We start from the raw sequence: 27,229 nt of genomic DNA, 5'->3' as shown, positions 1-27,229 counted from the left end.
CTAGCTTCATATTTACGAGAGTGGCATCTATCTTCTCATCTAACTCTTGGTAAGAAAGTGAATAAGCTTATTTCCCGAAATGTACAATTAAAATGCTGTATATTTATATACTTTCTAAATGTTTAGAATAAAAAAAAGGAGTGAGATGACTTACAAAAAGCTTGAAATGTGACGTAAACATCACATCAGCTGTGCAAAATTTGATCATTTAACAGAGACAGAAACACTGAAGAAGACGTGTACAATCTCCTGAAGTAAAGAAAATCATTGGTGCTTGAGCTCGGACTGGAAAATACTGGTCAGCAATGAAAGGGGACGCAGCTACTCATAAACTAACAGCTGCTGGTTCAAGGAGTAAGAATGTTTAGACAGTGAAGTATAGCAGAAGCATCCTGGCAAAATGAAAATGACAAAAAGGTTTGCTTCAGTTTTAAATTATTTTAAATTTCATCCAGCACAGGATGTTAACTCTGTCGTCCAACCCTCATAAAGGCTGAAACCCCAAAAAAAGAAAACCGTTCAGTTTTTAGCAAAAATGATCTGTGGATGAAGCGGAAGCCCCAAAAGGCTGAGTAGACCTCTAGGGGGCAAAACCAACTTGTCAAGACACGTTTACCCTCACGTGGTGGGTAGCTGGTGGTAAAAACTCCAACCAGGGCTACGTCTGAACACGAAACCTGTTATTGACACACAAAATGCACCTCATGCAAGAACCACTTGCGTGAACAGATAAGTGGCATGTACGGGTGATTTAAGAGAATTGGTGGCATGAAGCAAGGTTTAAGCATTTGGAATTTTCTCTAAGTTACAAATGAAATGCACAGTTTGCCCTCAGCATTGTGATGCCTTAGTCTGAATGAATTTGGAGTTTACATAAGTCACCGATATCCACTGAAATAAAATTCGCGCAAAATAAATATTCCGTTCACCGGGCCATCACCGTCACCACGGCTGCCAAGTTACTGAGAGCTTGGACAACTATTACTTGTTTTTATTTGACTGGCATAATTTGGAAGGGCATCTTCTACAGTTGAGCTGCCTTGTCTGCAGGTCTCTGTGCAGGGGGACATCCTCCGTCACAACACCTGACAGCGTAAAACCACCTGCTATATCAGCAGTCTCCGTGTTCATCTCCATGACCGTCACCATCCAAGTCACAGGCTGCTTCGCGGTAGCAAGACTTCATTTCTTTTTTAAGAGTCTCACTTCACGGAAGAAAATTCCCTCTTTATTTCTGTCACAGAACAGCTGTACACCGGTAACATGTCACTGGCAGCTGTATCAATACGGTCTAATTGTTCTAAGTCCCCTGATATGGCTGTTGACATTTCTATATCTGTTATGCTGATTTCCACCAGCAGGACTTAAAACTCTGCAGAGTGACGTTCTTCTTTGTGCTTTTTGGACGACACATTTGTGAATGAAACTTTCCCACAGCTCTGCGTGAAAAAAAAAAAAAACCGCGGCCTCCTCATTCATCTGAATGGGAGTGACCAACGAGGGGGAAAAAAAACAAAACGCAGGGTCATTCAGCAGAAAAGTTAAACCTGGGTGAAACTTTTCTGTGTTGGTCACATCCCTGGTTGGTTACCTTGTACCTTGAAGGCCGTATTCCTACTGTTCCGGCAATCGGCGCCACGTTAGCTAAAACGTTTGCCGCCGTGATAACTTTCCGGACTATTACAAACAGCTGCGCAGAGTTTTGGTGCCCGATAGGCCTTCAAATTCGCCATTCTGTTGCTCAAACTGGACTTCGTGGGTCGTCTCTCATGTTTCAGCAGCACCTGAAGCAACACGCCCCCCACCAACACAGCCTGAGTGCCTGCTTCTAAAGCAATTATGGGGCGTCGCTTATGCTAACGATCAAAAATCACCAACGCGGCACCTCCTCGTGAACAGGAGGCATTCATCATCTTAAAACGTGAAAATTATGGCAAGTCTGTGGAGAGTCTGGTGACTCTGACTTGAATACAAAAATGTTCTTGCATGAGGCCCATTGCTTTCCCGTGCAGTACCGTCACAAACCAGCACGTGAAATGAGAGCGTAGTAGCTTGAGAGGACACGAGATGCAACTTCATTTCACCCCTGCGATGCACATGTTCAGAACGGGCCGGCTGTGAACGTAAAGTGGCTCTGCAGTAGCACCTGATCATATGAATCACCTCTCGAGCATTGAATACTGCAGTCAGTAATATCCCTTGCTTTAATATCATCATTTCATTCAATAAGCCCATATTAAAATATAATAAATACATCCAAATGAGAGACATTTCTGCGGGAAACATTCACTGAGGTGCTCCGAGCTGACAGAGGCCAGCGGGGAGCCTGGAAGGCAGAGCCGAGGAAAACGGTTTGAATCGTTTGGTCGTATTTGGTCGTGTTGTCGTATTCCTTGTTTTGTGTTTGGCTTCTTGTATTAAAGCAGCTTTGGTGAGCACGAAAAGCACAAACATACACCGGTTCCTTAACAGAAAACCAATATCATATCAGTTTGCATCCTCAACCTCAGAGGGGGAATGTTGTGCCAGCGGCTACTTGTCCTCTGAGACTGGCTGCAAGTCCAGTCCTGCACAATTAGCTGCTGAATTAGCCACAATGTCCTGCCACAACCAACAGCTTCTCTCTCTCTGCTCAACCACCTTGGGTTAAGTGGATTTTTATTTGTTTCGATACTTTGAGTGTGACACGGCCGCAATGTGCATTAGATAGCGTGTGAGATGTAGAAGATGAACTCCACGTCCATGGCAGTCTGTGGCACACTAGCGCTACCTCCATGGATGACGGGGATCAGAGCGCCGTCCAGCTCGTTCATGTAGCGCTGAGGGAGGAGCCGCCCTCCGGAGCCGGCCTGGTACTCCACCTGAGAGCAAACGCGCAAACACACAGAGAAATACTCACCAGGCCTTACTTTCAGCAAACAGAGGATATTCTAATTACTGTACTGTGTTACAAACACTGTTTTGTACCATGTCGGCCTGCGTGGAGACGCGGAGAGAGATGGAGTTGATGCCACTGGAGGTGAGAACAGCGAGGTGAGGAGTCAGAGCGCTGCAGGCGGCCAAAGCCATCTCCTTCTGAAACACGCTGCAGGACGACAGCACTGACGCAAGGCTGCAGTCAGGACTCTTCAGCTGGTAGAACACCTGGGGGGGGGGGCATTCAGGTGAGGTCACACGCCTGAGCCTCGTTCTTTGAACGTGGGTATCCAGATTATAATGTCGATTAACGTTTTAGTCCTTCAAAGCTGGATTAACTGTTGTCAGCAACAAGTCCTTAAAGCCAAACCTGTGAAAATGCTACTTACTGACAGTTAGCTGGATCATGACCAAGACCTTTCAGGGTGAGCCCATTACATGAAGTCATGTTCAGATAGTGTTAGAGTGTGTTAATTTAATTATTATTTAGATCACAGCCGGCAGGTTATTGAGAAATCATTATGATCTGTTATGTAATCATAGTTTTATGTACTTGATTCTCTGCTTTTATTGTTTGTTGTGTATAGAGCACTTTGTAACACTGGTTTTGAAAGGTGCTACACAAATAAACTATTATTTATTTACATCTATTTATTTATTGATAGATTTCATTTTCATAGCAGACTTGATGATCATCACTCTCTTGCACGTCCTTTGGGAAGAACCTCAGACTACAGGATCTAATGTTTAACGGTGACGAAAGCGTGAAAACACTGTGGAGGAGTGACGTAGAACAAAATGCCACTAGTAGCACACATTAAATCAGACTTACGTCTACAAATCTGATGCCCCAGTGCATGCTGGTAGGATTCCCAACAGACCTTCATCTACCTGCAATCCCGTGTTTAGCGCTGAGTCAAGCGTGAGTCAATGCTGATCATGGTTTCAAATCCCTACTCATTTTGCCTACATTTCAAAATAGGATTGCACCCTTACTGAGGACAACTTCATCCAGGATTAAAAAAACAAATCCTCAAACAACCAAATTTGCTGGATTATAATTAACAGGATTATTTTAACCTGAGAACAGCATGTTAGCCCGAATTAGTTAAGCCACATTTTGACGAAGAGGATCCTGCGCTGTCAATTGGCTCTAAACCTCATGCTGGAAACTTGACCACTGCCCAGTGCACGCAGGGTGTGAGGCGGGAGAGAAAAGGGAAATTCACCTCAGTGCATCTGATGGTGCGACCGTCTGACTCGAACTCTGTGTCCTGCTGCATCCTCACACTGTGGACTCCATCCAGAGGTCTCCCATCAACCCCGCTACTTTTGCTGCAGATGAAAAAAATAAATACATAAATAAAAAATATATGACATTACAGATCCTGTAAATTCTCAAATAATAGATGGGATTCAATATAACAAATAAAGGCCATTCGCTAATAAAGGTCGGTGAAAAACGGTGAGGAGGATTGGAATTACCTGTTCTCTGTCAGCTGAAGTAAATTTGTGTACTATTACGTACTAATTTCATTTTGGAGCCACAGAAAAGCTTCTAATGTGAAAGCTGCAAAAGCTATCGACATGTACATTACATCAAATTCATAAAGTAACATGGGGGAAGTGTTGACATTGTACTGACATCCAACAGCAGCATTGACGACATGAAAAAAGAAGCAGATCAGACAACAGGGAGGTTTTCTAAAAACAGTATGATCAAATGAACTTAATGGGGGAAATCTGAAACAAAGGCTCATCTCTAATATATATATGCATATTTCAAATAAAGGCATTTTCTCTGAAGCACGTTCATCTGACAAAAATCACCAGACACGTAAGTTAAAGACAACGGCTGTGCTGTGATTTCAGGTATATTTAGCTGAAAAATGATCAATCAGGGAGAAAGTTAGAGGCTCATTCACGTCTGTGTCAGCAGCCGTGTGGTCAGCTGAATGAGAGGCATAGAGAGGTGTCGCCTGCGGAGGAGAAGCCCGACCTCGTGCTCGCAGGGCAATGCTGGGCCAAAAAATTGTACATTTTCCGCCCGGTGCTTCGTTGAAGAAAAGTCTCTAAACGGTGTGAAAAGTCCGTAAACCTGGCGACGATGGCGCTAAGTTGGAAACGGTGGTGAAACACTGAAACTGTTTGCGAAAGAGCGACGGCCAACGGGGAAACGCCAAAACACTCGGTCGGCTGTTGCGATCCAGCCAAAAGAAAAGTACAATAAATTGACAATTAATGAACTGGAGAACAATCAACAATTCCATTCACTGCCTACATAGCTCACTGACCAGGTGTCTGTACCTCCAGTAATGATTTTATGATTGAAAAGCTGACCATGGCAGAACTTTTTTTCAAGCTGCTAGCAATCATTCCCAACCAAAATCACAACTTCATTAACAACAACTCGACCTGGCAAATCTCTACAACTTTTAGAGTGTGTGGCACGACAGTAGTGCAGTCAGTGGTGGACAGACTGCAAAAGAATGTGTAAATAGTTGCGTTTGTGTGTACTGGTTGCACTGCGGTTACCCCGTGTTGACGGGTGACCTCCAGTCAACCCAGCGGACAGTGACGTTTTCCCGGAGCTCCCCTCCGTCACTCTTGCCGCAGGGTATGTGGAAGTCTGTCTGCTCCCTCAGGGCAGAGCGCAGAGACTCCATGGTCTCGGGAGGGATTTGAATCATCAACCCATCTGACACACAGAGACAAATTCCAGTTATTCTCGTCCCAACAACAGTCAAGTGCTGCATTAGGCAAGTTACTATGTTGTAGCTTAATTCACAGCTTTGAAATGACGGAATAAGACTCGACAAATCAGCAACGTTACCTTCAACAATGCTGGACTTTGCAATGAAGCCCGAGGAGGCTTTCAGCGCTCCATTGAACACCACAAAACTGGCCCCAGTCACTGCAACAAAACACAGACCACCACAGAGTTAACTATCCACAGAATATAAACAGAATCAAGAGACAAATTGTGTATTTTGAAGGTTGTTATTGTGTTTACTCATCTCCCATCTTCTTTATTTTGACACAAACAGAAGGCTGCTAATGACTCTCACCTGTGCGGGTCTTCCCAGGCATGCTGTTAGCCTGGGTCTGATAGTTTCCCTCCTCATTCTGGAGACACACCAGGTGAGAGTCGGCCTCCGAGCTGAAACTTGCTCCTATACTGATGACGTGCTCATTAGACGCATTCACCACCTTCTGCATCTGTAAAAACAGAGAAAACATATCATTCACAATGAACCTCTGTACTACACTGTTGTGTCTTTTCCCCGAAAAGCTGAATCATTCCTTTACGGCTCGCTCACCTCATTGAAGCTACTTTTGGGAATGTCGATGTAACTGTGGCCCATCTCCATGTGGATCCTCAGGCCCTCCACGACTGACAGACTGTACTGGTAGTTCCTCAGGTCCTGCGGGGAAACAGTTCAGAGGCACCGAGGCAAACATTCAGTACCGCGTGCCAAAAAAGGCCAACAACGTGCATTCACAGGAAGTGTATTACTACTTAAATAAGCTTTGATCTTAAGGAGAAAAACTCATCTTCCCGTCAGGTACTGTAGGAGTAGAGCCAGCTGACACAACTGCCAGAGGCAAAAATGTTTCTCTCTTCAGAAGAACTCTATGATCAACTGCATCAAATTCTCAGCTCAAGCAGCCACAGAGTGGAAACTCTTTTTGGCACGTAGATTCATTCTGGTCTTATTAACCACAGAAACTCAGTCTGTCTCATAGCTGCCGTTTATCCAGAGGAATTACTGGAATTTTTCAGTGAAACTAGAACTTTAAAATATTTATGTGTTTATGATCCTACTTATGAAACACAGCTTCGGCACTGGTCTACAATTAAACAGTGACGATGGTACGACTTATTTTCATTTAGCTTCACCCCGGCAGTCTTCTGTGCCATTTGGGAAATAACCCTGATTTTAGGGAATGATTAACAGCAGAACGGACCTCCTCGACAACTTCATTAAAACAGTCTTTAAAAATGTGGTGCAGACGGGATTAAGAACGCAAGCACTGTACATAGCCTTGGTTCTGAGCTCACTCTGCTCATAGTCAGGTTTCCATCCAAATGTAGTGTGAAAATCGGCAAAAGAAAAGGCAGATTAATGCCCGTTTCCATCAGTGACTATTAGGAGCTGGATGCATTGAAATAAACACCTGGTGAAGCTCATTCTGCAGTCAGCAGCAGAAGAGGACACAACGAGATGATGTAATTTAAAGAGCGGCAGTAGGACTTAAAACAAAAGTAAACGATGTGGAAAACATGATGGAAGTCTGACATATCTGTTTAATTCGTGTATCAGTGTGAGGAATGTTCCAGTCTCCTCATCACTCCACATAGATCTGATGTTTCGTCTCTTCAGCGGAAGATTCAGTGGATGTTTAAGTCACATGCTTCATGCACATAATTATTTATACACTGAGATTATTCCGTTTCCATTGCACTGTGTCACATTTTGCTTTTATCGATTTTTGCTGGGGTAGAAAAGTTAACACTTTTGCGATTTCTCGAGTCTCTTCGGAATTTTTGACATTTCCACCCCCCTACCAACCTGTCCACTCAGAGTTTGTTTTTTTTAAGCAAAACTGAAAATGCGCATTAATGCAGGCGGACGGAAACGCACCTACTGATGACAACAAAGGCTTCTACCGCATCTGGTTGTGGCGTAGTACTTACAGCCAGTAAATTCATAATGGTGTGTCCCGTCTCTCGATAAACAGAGTCCCGAAAACGAAAACTAGTCAATGTAGTGGGATACACTGAAAGAGAGAAAAGATTTTATTAGTTATCGCCACATCAACCATTAAAACATAAAATTACTGGTTAGCAACACTGCAATTAATCAGCTTTACCTGCAACCTAAAAAAAACAGTAGTTACTAATTTAAATACAAAAATTTACCAGGTTTGCTTGCAAGACACAATCCATGAAATAGAAATATGGTTAAAAATATATATAAAATTTTTGCATTGAGAAAAAATATTTTTTAGGTCTGCTACTAACAATTATTTTCTCAATTAAATGATTATTAGGAAATGTCAGCAAATACTGAAAGGCTGCATTTTTTCACAATAATAATTTCTTAAAGTCCAATGCGATGTCTTTAAACTGCTTCTTTTGTCCAACCAACAGTACAAACCTAAAGTTATTCAGTTTACTATCATGTAGGATGAAGAAAAACAACAAATCTTCAATACTGAGACAAGGTTTGGCATTTTAGCTTGAAAACGTCCCTGAGCAATTAATCAATTATAAAAATATTTTCAGATTAGAAGTAGGAATACACAGCTGTTGTATTTTTTTGTTGTTGTTAGTTTTTTGCATGTGATGGGAAAATCCAGTTATGCTGTAGAAGATGTACAACTATACCTTTTCTGCAAATAAAAAATAAAAAATGAAATTGACTAATAACAATTACTTAATCAACTACTTGTCTCAGCTTTAATCATTTTGGACAAACAGATGAGAAAAACTGTTTTTACAAAACTTTTTGGTATCAAATGCCTTTTGTATTTGTGAGTGAACTCAAGAGAATATGAAACTTTACCAGTCTTATATTTTAAGACAAAGATGGGAACGACATTTAACTACAGAAAGCCACACACCACTGTATTGAGCTCCAAGCCGTAGAAGCAGCCTGAGTGGAAAGACTTTAGCCCAAGGCACCTCCAGTTTCTGGATGAGCAGGCCAAACAGGAAGGGCTGAGGGGGGAGGGTGAGGCCATCTAGAGGCTGACAGGTGGGAGAGAAGAAGAGCATCCCAGCGTGATCCTTACTGCCCAGGAAACTGCTTGTGAAGGTCACGTTATCCAGCTCCTCCAGAAACTTCCCTGTAAAAACAGAATAATGATTCCGTAGTCATTGTTTTTCACGAGTAAAAAATTCTGTCATTACAAGCCGAGCAAATGGCCTGTCTAGTACATGTCTACCTTTTTGGGCATCTTGGTAAATGGTGAGATAGAGTGTGAAGAGGTCTTTTGGAAGAGTTTTCTCCTCTGGCAAAAGCTCCAACAAAAACACCAACTCTCTCTGTCCCAGAGCCTGCAGACCATTAGAACCAAAACACCAGCACTGCCGACTGGAATCTGACAGATAAAACGGAAAACACAGAGTTAACAGGGGCTAGGTTTGAGGGAGGGCAAGCGAGGACATCCGGGATTCTCTTTTTTGAATGTAGTTCTGTATGTGTAACACATTCAGAGAGAACCCGAGATTTGAGGATATGAGATCTATTCTACTCACATGTCACGAGCTTGACGTTGATTAGCAGGTTGGCGTTCAGAACAAATGTCAGAGGCCGGGGTCCTCCTTCCTCTAGTAGGTGCAGAATCTGGCATGGGGCAGGACTTTCCTCGACCAAAACATCTAAAAAGAAAAACCGCAGACAGGGGGCATGTCAAGTTACACGCACAATTACGAGCGACAGTACGAGACTTGCCGGAACACATCACATTGCTGGTCTCGTCTAACTTCTTAGGGGATGGCTTTGTTATTCAGACTTTTACCAGGGTTTCTGCACTAATTTGGCACCGTTTACCAAATTAACTGATTTAAATTTTCAAGACCTTTTTAATACCACACAGAATTCTATACCTTTTTCTTGGTCAGGTAGGGAAATCCAGGCCTATGAGGTTATTTATTAAGTCCGTAAACTTATTGACACATACGTCACATTTTTGCAGTATTCCCCTGCTGTATATAACAATATTTTCTAGTGATATAATCAATCTATTAATGTGACCTGGGGACTCAGATACGTGGAGATAAACGGAGATATAAATTAAACAGTTAAAAAAATAATTCAATTAAGTTAATTAAGTTATTTGCTGAAAAATATTCAAGACCTTTGTAAGTGAAATTCTTTTTAATACCCTCTAAGGCCTTCAGTGGGGAAATTAAATTCAATGCCTTCTAAGACTTTTCAAGACTTGCAGATTTTATGTAAATGTTCCCTGCGGCTTTATCGAGACATGAAAGTACAGTTTCGGGGAGAGAGGTATGTGTTTACAAGATATTTGGCCCCCTGGTGTGCGACAGGGAGCAGTATCAGTGGAAAACAGCAGCGAGTTTCGAAGTTTAATGATATAAAGGAAGAAGAGCGTTTTCGTTCTCTCGCAAGCAGCAACATGAAGGATTTTAAAAACTTATTTTGTTGTTGAAGCCTTGCTTCGTGACAGCTTTGAGTGTCTTATAGTTATAGTTATAGTTATATCATTTGTTACATAGAGTATTCTGCTAACTACTTTATAATGTCCAGCGGTGCACATGCATAAAATGACATTAAGTTGTGACTCATTTAATTCCTATTTGCTCACATGCTGTATCTGAATTTTTGTTGAAAATATAAAGAGGGAGACACCTGAACTGATTATTAATGTGGTTGTACAGGTTTTTCTTACCTCTTTGCCCCAAACCTTGAGGGGAAAAATGATGTTATAGACTGCTCTCAATCTAATTTTCTCTCTCTGAACATAACCTTTGTGCTGCCGTGGCCTTTCTATAAATGTGACGGGATTAAATTCAGACTTCTGATGTGCTAAAAGCGTTACAGAAATGTTACAGGTCTGACCTGTAAGTATAATTGTGTCGGATGCTTAGTCAGAAAGGAGACCAACATGTAAAACCACCAACACATTTACATAAAGAGGTATCTGAATGGAGTTACAAAACCACCGAAAACATGCAGATACGCTGAAATAAACACACACCTCCTCCATCGTCCTCGCCGGTGGTGATGAGCAGAGGAGGGAGCTCATCCTCGTTGTCTGGCAGCAGACAGGGAACCCTCTTAACTGAAGAACCGATTCCAGAAAGCAGGGCATAATCCCAGGGTCCAGACAGCGGAGGTCGAACCACCTCTACAGCTCCAGAAGCTTCGGGGGTCGGGGAGACACCGACTCCAACCTCTGGCCCGGCTGAGCCAGGCTGAAATGAGAGGGTCAGTTACTGTGGTAGCATTCCCCTTATGCTTTAATGGACTGAGTCATTTTTACTGCTCAAAATACTGAAATATCTCAAATCTATTTTTGGAATAAAGCAGATAAATTCCCTTTAAAAACACATTATAGCCACTTTGACTCACCCGAACTTTCTCAAAATAAAGTCACTCGCTAGAGACAGACAGTGAATGCAACTCATGGCTTTGGCGTACAAGTCATAAAAGGTGAGAATCTAGTGTATCCCTGCAGCTTGGCTGTGTGGATGATACATCCATGGGTCTTACTGTTGTCTGGTCTGGGGTGACACCACTGAACTCCTGGGAGCTCCTGCGGCTCGTCACCGACAGCTTGGCTGTGTCTGCCACCTCGCCGTTGGGCAAGATGCCATCAGCGAACCACACGCGCTTCTGTTCACGGGGACAACCTGACAACACACGGAATACGGGAAGTCTTTTTCCAGCGTAATGTTCAGGAAAACAAACTAACAGCAAACTACAGACTATGTACAGGATATAAAAGTAATCGTACTGTCGTTGTTTGGGTGTTTGAGAACGGACACAGGCACCATAACGGTGGGTGGAGGTGAGTTTAGAGTGCCGGCGGCACGAGCCTGCTGCAAAGGGGGGATGGTGCTGCAGTACTCAGATGGGACGTTGGGGTTTGGGCTGAGACCTGTAGGACTCATCATCCGCTCCAGGGCCTGGGCTACAAGGAGATAGATGTCATTAGAGGTGTGTTAATTTTAACAGAGTTCAAATACGATTTTAATCCCTTAACTCAAATATCAGTCCCGATGCCAGTTCTCTTCACTTGACTGATTTTTAGTAGCCATGCTGGTGGGATGGATCTAGGGATGGAAAAGTCAGCTGTTCGGTCAGAAGACATTCAAGGTCCCCAGATGATGAAGCCTAATGACTCTGGTAAACCTCCGACTGTTTAAGTTTTTCACGGTATGCAGGTAGCAGGTGATGTTGCGTTTCCCTGTTTGGCGTCATTTTATGTCACCGATGCTATAAATTAACACGGAGAGAAGGACGAAGACGTTTTTTCATGGTTTTTCAATGTCTTTTTTGATATTGGAGGCTTTTGTTTAAAGATTGCGAGACAATACTAGCTCAGAGGACATGAGCTTGACAAAACAGTGAACACCGCCATGTTACAAAGACCACAAGACCAGTAATGACTAATTTGTGTTTGGGAACTGCCAGTCATTAAGCAGTGACAGTAGCCAATGTCTAACATTCCTAGAGCTGCATTTCACTGTTTTCAATAAAAGGAAAAGAGGCTGTTGCCCTCGACAAAATCAGAAACATCCAACATTTGAATTAAATCGAAAACTGGGCAGTTCATTTACAGTAGATCGGGAAGTGCAGATGAATGAAAGTTACTGCAGAACAGAACAGACATGAGTTGTTACATCCAGGGAAGCTGGTTACGACTGAAAGGCCTTCTCAATGCCTTCTGGTCACACTCCCAGAAAACGCTGATGTGGCACTCGTCTATATTATATTGACTAAGCATCATAGATCTTTATCGATGTGGTGTGTACTGACAACAACTACAGTGTGGCTTACAGAAGCACAGGAACACAGCCTCATCAGGAAGGAGCAAGCAGACCGCAAAGGCATTACAAGTATTCAGACCCTTGTTAACGGAAAACAGTCCATTGTCAGTCACAGAGCAACACTAAGAGGAGAGCTGTTTCACCTTGTTCTGCAAGGACAGGATGACGAGGCAAGAAAAGGCATCCAGGCAAATTACTTCAAGTCCAAGTAAAATACATTAGTGACCCCATTTCACACAAGTATTCCTCTTTAAAATCAAGTCAATATGGTGATTTACATGTTCTGCAGTGAACGTAAACAAAACAACATCCCCGCAAAACACAGTAGCAGTACACAGCTGCAACACAATAGCAACAGCCTACTTATTAAGAAGTTGACTGCATCTTACCTCATCCTCATCATCCTCATCCTCTCTGCTAAAACTCAACCGGTCAAAATCCTCGCAAGTCTATGCCTTATGCTGACTTTAGACACTCGCATCGCAGGACTCCTGAAGCTGCTCCTCCCTTACTTCCACGAGTTTACGTCTGTTGTTAGCCGGGATAGCCTGTTAGCTTTAGGCTGGGGGGGTGTGTGTGTGGTGAGCATCACATGCAGCTCACCATACTGATATGAGAGCTGGAGACCAGAGAGAAGAGAGGGAGGGAAGGAAAGAAAGACGGGACGGGTGATGGAGAGGAGAGAAGGATCGAATCGCACTGCTCCAGCATCCGCCAGCCACAAAAAGTGGATCACCTCTTTCTTCTTAATTTAGCCAGCGTGAGCATCACATGTCTACTGCATTAGGCGGGTCCAGTAACACACACACACACACACACACGGACAAATGCCAGTGTCCGCTTTAACTCTCCTCCCTCTCTCCTGCCCTCTCCATCCACCCCCCCCCATGTCCCTGCTGCAGTCTTTAACTTAAAAAGGTGCCTCTGTGAACCTGCCCTTTATCATCAAAGAAGACAACAGACCACAGAAATAGAAACAACATCTGATTTTACATCATTTTTGACTCTGCTTGAAATGATGAGAGACACTATCATGCTGGTTATGTCAGTAAAAAGACACAATTCTTTATATGAATGTTTAAATTTTTAATAGTTCAGAGGAAAGCCCCTCAGCCATTTTGCACTGAATTTTTTTTTTGTGTGTTTCGTGCTTTAAATTTTCATTAACTGAATAAAAATGTTAGTGTGAAGTTATTAAGTTTTAATGACACCTGGTGAATTCAGTCTATTCTAAGTTTTGAAGGTGACTCGTAGGTTTTGTCTAGTCCTGAGAGGGAATGAAAAGCTCAAAGTAACACCACCCTGTCAAAGTGAGTAATATATATTCACCACCATACAGAAGCAGCACAATCTCATGTAAAAAAGGTTTTGTATACAAATCTGAAATAATAAAGCTGCTATAAATTTTTTTCGGAGGTTACTTGGGGGTACGGAATCCACGCTGTAAACACAATCTCGGCATATCATCACCTTATAAAGTTGTTACTGCAAATGTATTAGCAAACAGTTACATTAATTAGGATTCATGTGGAGACTAGTTTGTGTCCACCTCTCTGCCCTTTTGTCTTCACAAACTGCTGTTGGTGCTGGACAGGTAGTGTACAGTGGTTTAAACACCAGGTTTTGTTTGTTTTTTTGCAGGGAAACGGTTTCTGCTGGGAACAACGTTGCTGAGAGCCGTGAGACTGAACCAAAACGGTAAAATTGTGGGCTGTAAAATCAAAACTATGAGCTGAAAGACGCTAAAAAACTCTGAAGAGCTGTGGGGAACTGTAAAGTCGGGTGATAAACCTCTGTGGGTTCCTGGAATCAACACCTTTCACTTCACACAGTGTCATTTTATCTACTGTTAATATAAAAGATATTGATTACTGCAGCTTTAAAGTGTTATGTATATCGATTTAGGATGTTCTCAATCAATTAGAGGGTCTGATAAAGAAGCTTTCAGTCGAGTAACCCGAGTTTGTGTATATACACTGACAAAAAGGTTTTACTGATGTACCTGATTTTCCACTTCAGAACCTGTATTCATTAATGCGCATGCTCACTGGAAATTCCGTAAAGCCAGTCACCTGTGCACTCACAGGTTTGTTTGCGTAAAAAAATATAATATTTAAATAAACAGTATCAAAAAAACGTTTCTCAAAGGCCCCTTAAAAATCACAGTCTTCTAATGCTATGTGTCCCACAAAGACAACTAAATTGAGCATACACAACAGTTTTGTACCATGTTAGGGGTTCGTCAATAGTATACAACTGATCAGAACTCAAGAGAAAAGAATGAAGCCTCACATCTGTCTCTTGAAATGATTATCAGCCATCAGACAACTTGATGATTACACCCTTCCGACAACAATCATACTGCAGTGGTAAAATACTTTCCTTTTACAATACTGAAACCATATGTGCATTCTTGTGTATCAATATGGAACTCGTCTTTTCTCATGTGTCTGTAGAGATACGTTGAAGTGAAACTACAGTGGCTGAAGCAGATCTCCAAACAGACCAAACTAGGGCCTTACCTCTGTGTATGCTATCGAAGCAGACGACACACACGCGAGCTTCTTTCTCCAGGTACTTCAGCTTGCACTTCCTGTTGCAGCACACAGCGCAGTAAACCTGCCACAGTGGAGAGAGGACGATAATGATGAAAGCCACGTCAGGAGGAAGGAAGCACTCCGCACAGAATAGGCCAAGTATTCGGGCCCTTGTTAATGGAAAAAGGTCCCTCGCACGGAAAGTACATCCTCATAAATAGGAACAAAGGTACAGCAATGGACAGGACATCTACCTATGTTTATCTATCTAGTTGATTAAGTAGTAGTAGTCACGCTGTGAACAATTACACATCCTAAACAGTCCTCTCTAATGCTGTTTTAATCACTGGCCTTTAAAACGACTTAGCTCCAGCTTTGGGACACACGTCCAGCATGGAAGAGCTGGAAAAAGAAACTGCTGACTCATGTTCTTTGCTTCCATGAATCCACTGTGATATATTTGGTCCTGGGACGTAATCCAAGGAAAGAACTTTCACTTTCGTTTCACTCCACATACAATACCAGTGTTTAAAACAAATATGCATGTAACTTCTCATTCCATCTCTACAAAAACAAAAAACAAAAAACAAATAATCATGTAAAACAACCTCATAATGGAAGCTGATTAGATAATCTATTGTAAACATTTGGTAAATTTTGTCAAATCACATATAGACAACATGAAGACTCTTAATAGAAACTGCAAATGCTTAACCCGGAAGATTTCAACAGCATCAGAAACTAGAGCTGAAACAATTAGTAGATTAATCAATTAGTTCATATACAGATTAATCAGCAACTATTTTTATAACTGTTTCATTTCAGTAACTTTCAAGCAAAAAGGCCAAATAATCTCTATTTATAGCTTCTCAAATATGAGGATTTTGCTGCTTTTCTTTGTCATATTGGAAAGTAAATTAAAAATCTTTCACTGGCGGCCTGTTGGTCGGACAAAACAAGCAACCTGAAGACACCACCGTGGCCATTTTTTAAAACATTTTATAGACTGAGAAGATGATCAAGAAAATAATCAGCAGATAATTCAATAATGTAAATAATCATTAGCTGCAGCCCTGTCCAACACATTCATAGGTTTCACTGTAAACACAACTGACTGGTTCTGTCAGTAACATAAAAACTTCAAATACCGAATACTACTTTTCTCATTGTCCTCTCTGCATACTCATGCAGGACTACGCTAGAAACAAGTATAATGTTTACAATTTTCTCATGGTTTCCTGTTTATTCAACCGGCTAAACTAAACCAAGAGAATAAAATGAAGCAGTGAACAGTCAAGAAAATGGCTGCACTGTAGATGGATTCATTTCAGCAGTAACACTGCTGAACCTTAAGACTAGAACAGCAACAGTTAGTCAATTAATTGTTTTCTGTTGATAGAAAGAAAATGAATTGGCAAATATATTGATAATCGATTAATTGTTTGTTATTTTTTAAGCAAAAATGAAAAGCATTTGCTCATTCAAGGCTCTGAAATGTGAGAATCTGCTGCTTTTCTTGGTCTCACATAACTGAAAACAGAATATTTGGGGGTTCTGGGCTGTTGGTCGGACAAAACAAGACCAGTGATGCCGTCACCTCTCGCATATCGAAATTTTAACTGTTTTCTGATGAAGACCAATTAATTCAGCGGGGAGGGAAGGTAAGCCTACTTAACATCTTCATTTGGTGTTATCAATTTGCTAATAGTATTTTATAGCAAGGAGTAGTCAGTTAATCAGCTAGTTGATTGACACAAAACCAATTACCAAAAATTCTGATAATCGAGCCAAAATGCCAAAAATACATCAGTTCAAGCTTCTAAAATCTGAATGTTGTTTGTCATATTTGTCTTCTATGACGATAAACTGAATAGGTTTAGGTTTTGGATTGTTGGACAGAGAAACGTAATCTGAGCATGTCACCTTAGGTTCTGAAAAAATGTGATGGGCATTTAAAATCATCAGAAAAAGCATAGGAATCGCAGCTTTTTGAGAAAATAACTGGCAGACGGATCGTTACTTGCAGCCCTACTGAATTCACAGCTGAGCAGAGATGTCCAAGGGTTTTCACACAACAATGAAACTGGCTCTGAATACCTTTCCACATGCTCGACAATGATGCCGCCTCTTGGTGAAAGTGAACCTCTGGTAGCAGTTCATACAGTTGGGGGCTTCAGAGTCCGGCACCCAAGCAGGCTGCCTGCTCCCCAGCTCCTCCGCTCCCTCTCTCTTCCAATATACTGACCTGGCACCATCTGTGGGTGGCTCCCCGGGGTAAGGTGGAGGCTCTGAGAGTTCATCATACCCCACACTGTAATCCTGATTCTCCTGAGTGGCATATATAGGGCTTGAATCCGTAATGTTGGAATGCTCTACGGTAAGACTCGTGCTTATGGGTGAACTCCCTTCATCCTCTGCTGCACTTGGCCCTTTTGAAAAACCACTGAGTGTCTGAGGCTCCTCTGCCGCTGCTTCTTCCCCTGCTGGTGGAGACCTTGCAGTTTGGCAGTGTAGCTGTTTAGGTCTTGCACCTCCATAGGAGGGCTGTTGATCAGGGCTACTACTTTGCTGGGACTGGAAAGTGTTGCTGGTCAAAGAATGGCTTGCACCAGAGGAGAGTTCTGGCTCTTCCTGGCAAGGTCTGCAAGAGTCCTGTGATTGTGATGGAGCACCGGGGTTAAAACTTCCCTCCACAGTCACGCACATTGTTCTGTCACTTTCTGGAGAAGCCAGACCCTCTAGCTCCTCGTGTCTAGCTCGACCACAGCTTCTCAGTTCCTCTTCCACAAGCCTGTCCTCTAGATCCCCATTTGGTTCCGTGAGACTTTCAGGTAGAGTACAATCTCCAGAACTGCTGCAATAAGAGACGCTTCTGCCCTGCTCTGCTTCAGTGTGCGCCTGCAGGAATGCATCTAACTCTTCGTCAGTAACCAGCAGCTCAGCCTGGTCACTCTCAGGCAGATACTCGAAGCCAAACTCAGGAGGATCAAGTGGACTGGGTTCTGAGCGATCAGAGGAGGTATGGTCCACAGAAGGGACAGCAGCAGCAGCTCCAAGACAGACATGCTCCCCCTCTGGTGACAGGCTGCCCTCTGCGATCTGCTGGGACACAGACACTGATGAGTTAACAGGTTCCTTCAAACAGGACCTATCCTCCCTGGCCTCCAGTGCTGACAGGGAGTCTGCCTCTGTGCTCTCCGACATGTCTGCTTCATCACACTGCTCTGTAGCTTGTCCTGACTCATCTTCTGTGTCCTTTGGTTTCACCAGAGTTCCACACATGGACACAGCTATGGGCAAGCATGATAAGCCCACCAGTTCGCTGTCTGAAGCCCCAGACCTCAGACCTTTAGGAGACTCTGCCTCACCTTTATCTGAGGCTTCTTGTGACTCGTTCTCTTTATCCAGTGAGGTTGTGGTTTCTTTAATGCTCTCAGCACTCAGGGGGGCCTCTGGTTCACAATGGTCTAAAGAGTTATCCAACACTTGGTTCGTACAAGCCACCTCCTCACAGTCCCCCTCCTCTCTCTCAGCTGACTCATTGGTCCTTGGTGACGGTGAATCATCTGTAGACTCACAGCCCCTGTCCACTGCTGCAGGAAGTATGACATCCAGCAGACTGAGTGAGGCAGAGTATCCACCACTCTGCTCATGGGAATCAAGACTCAGCAGTTCGTCTTTCCCTGCAGAGGCGCGCTGTTCCTTGTTGTCTCTACAGCCAGTGCTTTGGCTTAGCCCCCCTTGCTCCTCCGTGACCACGGGGCTGTCAAAGTCCACAAGCAGGGTCTCCTCCTCCTCCATTTGCTTTTCCACCATGTCCAGCTCGCTGAAAGCATCGTGGCTGTTGGCTCTGACCAGGATGGCCGAGCTTGTGTCATTCACAAGGTCACACACTGGCTTCAGAGCTCGATCTGGGCACGGAGGGGCCGAGCTCTTAGCTGGCCTACGATCCACGGAGGAGAGAAGGTCCACTCCGGTGAGAGGCTGACCTTTGACCTCTCTGTCATCGGTGCTGCGGTTGTGACCGCTGGGGTGGTCGGAACAGCTGGTGGCAGAGCCGTAATGAAGAGAATTAAGGTCAGGGAGGCTGGGTGGGACGGTGGACGCCTCTGAGGATAAACACTGAGAGCCCAGTGAGGAGAAGGGATACGCAGAGGGCTTCAGGAAAACAGACTTGCAATCAAGTTCCTCTGTAATCAAAAAAAGAACAAAACAAGTTAAACTGAGATACAGTTTTTGAAAAAAGACCATACAGATATCATACTATTTCTGATTTTAACTAATACAAATTTAAGACTAACTACCAAATTTCCATTTCTTTTTCACAAAGACTTAAATGGCTTTGCAAGAATTTGTGACAGACGAAATACTAAATCAGCTTATGCATTCAAAATTATGGATCATACATTATTGCCATGTGTATTGTGAATGATCTTATTGAGCTGAAACAATTAGTCCATTTATAGTTGAATAGGTGATCGACTAAAAAATTAGACAACAACTACCTTGACAATAATCATTTAAGTTTTTTTTTGTTTTTTTTTAGGGAAAGATGAATATTTACAATTCCCAGGTTATCATATATAAAGATTTGATGCTTTTCTCTATTCTATATTAATGAATATCTGCAAATATCCTATTATCCTGCGAATTTCCCCTCCGGTGTCAATAAAGTCTTATCTCTCTAGCTTTTGGACTCTTCACTGGACATGCCAAGAGATTTAAAAATGCCAACTTGGGCTCTGGGGGAACTGTGATGGACATTTTTCTCTTTTTACGACATTTAATTGACCAAACAAATCAATTACAGCAAGAAAACAATAAACAGATTAATCGTTAACAAAAATAATCATTAGCTGCAGCCCCAGAGCTTACCAGTGTTGAGCTCAAAGTCATCAAGCAGTTTGTCTAGATCACATACAGCTGCCTTGAAGTAGCTGTCCATGCTGGGCTAAAACAAAGGGCCCTTGATTCCCCTTCAATTCCTAAAAAAAAAAAAAAAAAAAAGACTTGTTGTAATACTGGAAAAAGAAAGTATTATTTCCACATGCTTACAGTCTAAAGTCTTTGCTCTTTGGGCGGGACTTTAAAAATTTCCTTGAGGAGCGAGAATCTAGGTCACTTCTTGACACATTAACCCAGTTTGACTGTCGTGTTTACTCACATGCAGCAAAGCATAACAGATTTAAGAGTTAAAGCAAACAATAACACAAAGTCAAACATGAGAACGTATAGAAATACAAAAGCAGCAAATATATGAATGTGACAACCGAACAACAACCCCACACACCTTAAGACTGTAAAAAAATATATCTGTTCTCTCATACAGGTAAACAATGATTTCAGATCAAATGTGCACATATTTTGGGGATGATTATAGAAACTTTTAGAGGACATTTACGCTGGAGCTGGAATGATTAGTCCATTAATCAAATCGACAGAAAAATAACCAGCAAGTATTTTGATCATCTATTAACTTTTTCAGTCATTTTTCAAGCAAAAATACTGAAAAAATGCCAAACATTCTCTTATTCCTGCTTCTCAAATGTGAGGATTTGCCACCTTTCTTTGTCATATATCATTGTAAATTTAATATCTTTCGATCACCATTACCTTTGGCTAAACAAAGCTGTGATGGGCATTTTTTCACTATTTTTTAATTGTTTCATAAACTGAATAAAAAAAATATAAAAATATGAAAATATGAACTGTTAGCTGCAACCTTTATGCACATCAAAATTGTGATTAAAAACTCAATGGTAATGTGGACCTGATAAATAAACAGGTGGAGACAGAACATGCTTGAGTATGCAAAGAAGTCTAACATCTTTAGAACAAGCCCTATTGTATAAATTGTATGTAATATTAATTAATTAATTAATTGAAAAGCTGACAAAATAAAATGAATTGAAAAACACAACCTCTCTGTTTTTAAATAGTAAGCAACCAGCAGCGAGAAGGGATCGTCACCATTATCCTCACACAGACCAGTGTCACAGCAACAAGCTGTGCTGCATCATGTGATTTTCCTCTAACATCAGTCAACACATATGAAGTAGTGATTACTGTGAACACCAACTATATAAATTTCTTCTGCTGGGTAGGAATAAGGTGTATACTTTAATTATTAACCTTTTAACTTGTAAATGACACACTTGTTTAAGTCTGTATAATCAACAACACAATTTCGAATGAATCTCTATTTAAAAAAAAAAGGTTGTTGTCTTTTCCACTGAGGCTTGAACACTACCAGCTGACAGCAATCTCATGACTTTGCTTCTCCTTGTTGCACAGGAGTCACACTGTCTAATTTCAGATGGCCTGCAGTTCTTCGGCTGAGCGAGCTGCAGAAAGCTCAACATGACTGAGAATCAGCTTTTACCATATGGAAATATTAATATCTACGTTTTTGTCACCTAATGACACTTGAAAACAACATGATACATAAGCCATGAATGTCCCAGACTCAACATCTGTGCAACAACACAAGGAAGAAACCTGCAAGCGCAACTCACAGTAAGAGAGAAGTGTGTAATGACATTGTGTTATTGAGGCACAGTGGGTCTCTAGCAGCTAACCGCCCGCAGTAACACACAGTGCTAACACAACAACACCCGTGGCGCTTCAAGTCTGTGGAAGTGCAGACCGATAATAGTATCACTCCCCCTAAGTTCAGCTTCAACCTCAGAATCAATAATAAACACGTTGCATGATACCGATCTCCCCACAATGAGACGTGTTAAGCCACGTTCTCCTCTCTAACTCTGTCTCACCTCTTCACTCCTAAAGTAAAGGCTCCATGGATCAAGTAAACTCTCAACACCTTTAAAAAAAATCTAATACTGATCCAATACACCTCTTCTTTTAAACCCCATCCATGTAATGGGATATCAGAAATCAGTTAATGGGCCTAAATGTAAGTATTTTAGTTTGAAACATTCGAAAATTACCAACAGAATGTGAAGAAATAACAGTTTTGACGTTTGGTCCCCTCTCGTAATACCACTTTGTACCTCAAGAGGCGATAGGGAGTCACTGTAGCGTCCAGTCTGTCCTCAGTCCAACATGAGAGAATGAAGAAGTAGTAACTGCGAGTGGGCTATAAACCTGTGTTAGAGCCGTCTCCTCTCAGCGACATTCCTCCACTCTTTGCTCAAGCTCAGCTACTGATGCTGCTGCTCCGGCTGTTCTCCCTCTCCCTCTCCCTCACGTTCCTCCACCTCTCGCGACTCGTCCTCCACTCCTGCCACCACTACATCTTCCCTGTCTCTCTGACTGGGCAGACTGGGTGTGAAATCGTCATCGTCTGTCTAATAATAACCCAAGATTGCAAGGTAAACTTGTGTGGAAAACATTATTCCCCAAACCAAGCAGGTTTGGCAACATGTCAACGACTGCCCTGCGCTGAGGTTAGATTTATTCAAGCTAAAACTAGTTCAACTAGAGGGTGAGGGTTGAAACTTGGTTTTGAGTGGCCAATAAGCCCAGCCCCAGCCCCAGCCCACCAGGATTTGTCCCAGCATGGCCGATGGCCCGTCCGACTATGGCACAGGGAAAAGGGAAGAGGCAGGAGGAGGGACCAAAGAGAGGGCATTTCCTTGTTTCTTACGATAGGGGTGGACACCACAACTTTCTGGTAATATGCTGCCCTGTATTTGTTTGGTGTATAAATTCGACAGTTGGCCAATTCTCAAACATTGCCCCTTTAATATTACTGTGAACGAAAATAGGTCAAATTCCAAGAAAGCAAATCTCTGGCAGGGCTGAAAATAACTCTCTGTCAAAACTGAAGGCAAACATGAAATACTTTCTAAAAATTAGCTGCTTCAAAAAAGGAGAGAAGAACACTGTCTTATCCAAAAATGACAAGCAGTTTCTTTTAAAACCTTTGGATTCATATCCTACATAGTGTAAGTATTGCCAAGGATAGTATTTAGTAGTCAACTTAGTTTCTAGATGATCCCACAATTAAGAATCAGAACCAAACTGAAATTATGGCAGATTACCTTTAAAGTGTCCAGCATTTCAATCAGATTACTGATTTTACCTTTTGTTTTCCTGCAATTAATGTAATGAAAACAACTCTTAAACATGCTTGTGACAGCTTTCTCCAGACAACCTCCTGCATTACTTTGTCCCTGCATACCTGAGTACGAGCTGGAGGAAGTGCTGGCGACTTTTACACAGAAATCGTCTGATGTAAACCTCTACAAGAGTGTTCATAAAAAGAGGCAGCAGGCTGTAGTGACTCCACAACACAATGGCCACTGAAGACAGCTAAATTTTTCGAGACACCTCCTTTTTCCACAGGTCAATGTGTTTTAGTGAAGTGTAAATTTAGCAAACAACTTCCTCCCTGCCTACTTCAGAAACCTTCTCTGCACTGCTGCGTCACACAAAAACAGTTGAACATTTAGGCTAAATATGGATGGGAATGAGGAGGTCAGTCAAAATACATGCATTAGGGTTAATCATCATAGTAAAATATGCACTTCCGTGAATTTGGAGTTACCAGTTGTTAAACAGCCACCTACCATTTCTCTTAAATTAAAAATCATGAAGCATCTTTCTAATTTTATTTGTTTATTTTATTTTGCTGCTGTCAATCCTGCACACAAAGCCCTCTTCTTATATGTAAAGATAGGTTTAGGGTTACATAACTATTTATTTTGCCAGAGAGGATGGCAGCAGCTTGAGCCCAAAAGGAGTACGCTTTTGTGCATTCCCACATTGTATGCATGTAACAACAGCTAATCTAGCATTTTTCAAACTTGCTACACTACTATAACCTGGGGTCAGGTGACAGGTAGGATCTGCAAGTGTTTTCTAGGGAGGGGAGGCTGTTAATTAACTGGGTCAACTGTGGAGAAAAGACTAAACACTTGGGGTCACCGTATTAAATACCAACCATCGACATCCAGTGTGACCTGGTGTGGATGTTTAGAGCTGCAGCACATCTTAAGTCACGAAAACCTGACGGGTCACAGACATCACTGTAACACCGATGGCAACCGGATCAACGCAGAGCTGTATACTGTTGTAGTGATTTCACAGTTTTTCCTGCTTCCTGTCATTTGACAGGAGGCAGTTGAACTTATTCACACATCACAAGAATCCACATACCATTGACACCCCCGTGCTATTTCTCTGACCATAAATCATCATTAATTCTTAAAACTCACATTTATCCTATAGACTTTTCTTAAATGATGGTATTTGTTGTAATTCTTTTTCATTATTTACCTTGTTTTAGATTCACGCTCTTGATTTATTACTTTTATTTCTTCCTTTACTGTAAAACTCTTTGTAACTGCGTTTGGAAAGGTGCTGTATAAATAAAGCTGCTATTATTAGTAGCGTCAGTATTATTATTGATCGATTACAAGCATTTCTCCAACTTTAATCCAAGATGCTGCTCTACGGTCGCTTGGGTCAGGTGACAGGTAGGATTTGACAGCGTTTTTCTAGGGTGTGATCAAACTGTGTGACCCTGTCTAAACACTGTTGGCGGCCGTGTCAACTATACCAACTGTTTAGTTTGTACGATGGCAGCGGTATAAACGCAGAGCTGTGTATCAGTAATATCATTCAACAGATTCTCCTGTCATTTAAAGAGCGTTTGACTAAACGTTCACACCAAGCACGAATCCCCGAGACACAAAGAGCCCGCTCGGTGGACAAGCACGAAGGTGAATTGTTGTCCACTCTGTGCCGTTTTGCAAAATTAGCAAACAGGCTAACTAACCTGGATAGCCCGACGCCGAGCTAATTGGCACGCATGAAACCGCCGACGTTCGCAGGAAACGTTGGCAGCTAACATTTCACCTTAACAAACACAGTTAGCGTGAGTGTTGGCCACACACGGCCCGTTGTTCGTCACCTTGAATGAACGTGACTGACCTGACGCAGGTGTAGCTAAAGTTAGCCCGTTAGTTGTTACTGAACGCCGGCTAGTGCCGCTAGCTCGCCGTGGGTTTAACCTGGTCTGTTTCTGAACTCCTTACCCAGCGCTGTCTTTATTCCATAGCCCCGTCGTCGTCTTCGACGATCACGCTCACCTTCCGTTTCAGAATGGGAACAAACGCGGCCGGTTTCGCCGCCTCATTCTCGAAGAAGACAGCCGGAGTTGCTGGCCAGGATAGCTGTCGGATTAGTTTAGGAGATGTGTGAATGCTCCACTCGGGCGGCCATCTTGGGCAGGCTGTCGGGGAGGTCACGGGCTCTGCTCAGTCCGCCTGCCATGTACATAATTATTCCGCTCACAAAAACTGCAGCTAGTCGTGATTATAGTTTCGAGAAGTGGCGGCGGCGCACGTCTCTCCGTGTCCTTGTTTTCCTTTTTTTCTTTTTAACGCATGACAGCGCATGAACCCGCCGACTTTTCTGCAAAGGGTTTTCTGAATTGAGCATCGATAGGCATGACTTTCCAGATACAGCTGTAATGTTTGCTAAAGTGAAGCGAAAAGATTCTAAATCCAACCCCTGCAGCAAAGAGACGTTAAAAGTGAGCATTTCTTCCTCAGATTAATGCACTGTTACTTTTTATTGCTTGACCTTAAACTAATGGCAGGTGTAAAAATCCCTACCAATGAACCCCCGTCTTTGGCAGATACCACTTCAAGTTCTGAGATTTTTTTTTTTTTTTTTAGGTTTCCTTGCACGACAGCAGGTTGAAGCTGTACCCACACATTTCCTTTTCTACTACAGTGACCTCCCCAGTCACCAGATGTGAACCCAATACAACACCTGTGGGATGTGGTAGAATGAGATAGATATATACATATATATATATATATATATATATATATATATATATATATATATGTACGCATATATACACCTATATATGTACGCATATATACATATATATATGTGTGTGTGTTTGTGGGTGTACTGTAGTTAAGATAATGTAACGTCATAGATGTAAATTCTGAAGATAAGTGTTTATTTAAAATTGTGACACCGTTTATCTTGATCACTCCATCGGTCTTTTCTATCACTGAATTAAATATATAATGCTGCAGAAATATTGCTTGAAAGATGTTTTGAAAGGTGTTTGCCTGAAACCATTATCCAGTTTTGCTACCACTATGTGGGACAGTTATTAAAAATATAGTTTGTGCAATAAAGTAAAATACAATGTCTGCACTAACAGGCCGGCTTCTACTTACTTTGACTGATTTGTATCAATGAGAGTATGCTAAATGACAAAAACGCCTCTGTGTATGAGGCAACACAGTTAAACAGCACCACAGACTACATCCTACATACAAGACATCTTCAAAAATGACAAGTTCATACTCTACACGAAAACAACTGAACTCAATATTTACACAATAAACAATCATACAAGTTCTAATTTTAGCGAACTCAGTATATTTGAGTGTAACTTTGACAGAAAGTAAGGACATTTATCTACAGAATGAGTTCCAGTACATTTTGCTCATAATACTTGTGTTCTTTCACTTAAATGGGATTTTGAATGCATGATTTTTTTGCTGGTGATGGAGTATTTTCACAGTGATGTAGTGGTGCTTTTACTTAATGAAGTGATCTGAATACTTCCTCAACCAGTGCCTTTTTCCTGTCCCCAGTACCAGTGTGTGGTACCACCCTTATAAAGACAAAGGCAAAATTACTTATACAGTATAGCACAAGTCATACACTTAAGGCATTTTCAATTTTTGTGTATTTAAAAAACAGATTTCAAAGACAATTTGAAAAAAAAAAGGAAATATACTGTACATGTAATACAGTAAGAGACATTACAGAGGAAGAGAAATTTATGAATAAGCACATTTGACAAACACAACATTAGAGGGCAGCAGAGAATAGTAGAGTTTTAAGGCTGCTCTTAAAGGTAGTCTGAGTTGGGCCACACCTTAGAGACACAAGCTCATCTCAGTCTTCGTTTAAGCGAGCGTGTCGACTTCATCTGTGACATTCAAAATAAACCCGCAACTCTGTAAATACAGCCTATTTTGAAACTGTTATTATTAAACCATTATGAATATACTCTCCTTACATTCTATTTTATTTAATGCTGTAAAACTGACCGGCAAAACCTGACATTCGTGCCATATAAGGGTTCATGTACACTAGCTCCCCATATTGTTAACTGCCTCAAAGACATCAGTTCATTTCGTGGAGTAGAAATTGTAGAAATAGAATTTTTTTTATTACTCTTTAAGTAAACGAATGCGTTTTGAATCTGTAGCAACATTAGGTTAAATGGCAACTGAGGTAAACA

The 27,229-nt window shown here is 41.9% G+C and overlaps 1 protein-coding gene across 5 annotated transcripts; it reads right to left on the bottom strand.

The window, feature by feature from the left end:
* Positions 1-2,178: 2,178 nt before the first annotated feature.
* zfyve16 (zinc finger, FYVE domain containing 16) lies at positions 2,179-25,148 on the bottom strand. 5 transcript variants are annotated; one of them, XM_040156767.1, is made up of 18 exons: positions 25,038-25,148; positions 19,855-19,964; positions 17,077-19,169; positions 14,965-15,061; positions 11,407-11,583; positions 11,163-11,302; positions 10,648-10,864; positions 9,182-9,304; positions 8,869-9,024; positions 8,545-8,769; positions 7,616-7,698; positions 6,237-6,341; positions 5,985-6,135; positions 5,750-5,830; positions 5,452-5,614; positions 4,146-4,251; positions 2,968-3,144; positions 2,179-2,861 (listed from the first exon to the last, which is right to left on the bottom strand). In XM_040156767.1, the coding sequence occupies exons 2-18, from the start codon at positions 19,922-19,924 to the stop codon at positions 2,703-2,705; spliced, it is 4,323 nt and encodes a 1,440-aa protein (XP_040012701.1). In that variant the 5' UTR covers positions 19,925-19,964; positions 25,038-25,148; the 3' UTR covers positions 2,179-2,702. The 5 variants fall into 5 exon arrangements, with proteins under 5 accessions (XP_040012701.1, XP_040012699.1, XP_040012700.1 ...); XM_040156765.1 differs by having other exon boundaries at positions 24,984-25,096; XM_040156766.1 differs by lacking the exon at positions 25,038-25,148 and adding an exon at positions 24,880-24,979.
* Positions 25,149-27,229: the final 2,081 nt, after the last annotated feature.

The sequence above is a fragment of the Xiphias gladius genome, chromosome 20, assembly GCF_016859285.1.
Source record: "Xiphias gladius isolate SHS-SW01 ecotype Sanya breed wild chromosome 20, ASM1685928v1, whole genome shotgun sequence".
Taxonomy (NCBI): domain Eukaryota; kingdom Metazoa; phylum Chordata; class Actinopteri; order Istiophoriformes; family Xiphiidae; genus Xiphias; species Xiphias gladius.
Note: the sequence above shows the minus strand (reverse complement) of the source record. Positions and strands in the feature narration are given on the sequence as shown.

Coding starts and splice junctions, on each gene's coding strand:
- zfyve16 (XM_040156767.1), bottom strand. CDS start 19,924: ATGGACAGCTACTTCAAGGCAGCTGTATGTGATCTAGACAAACTGCTT. Junction 9,025..9,181: donor CAACGTCAAGCTCGTGACAT/GTGAGTAGAATA, acceptor TTTATCTGTCAG/ATTCCAGTCGGCAGTGCTGG. Junction 5,615..5,749: donor AAAGTCCAGCATTGTTGAAG/GTAACGTTGCTG, acceptor TCTGTGTGTCAG/ATGGGTTGATGATTCAAATC.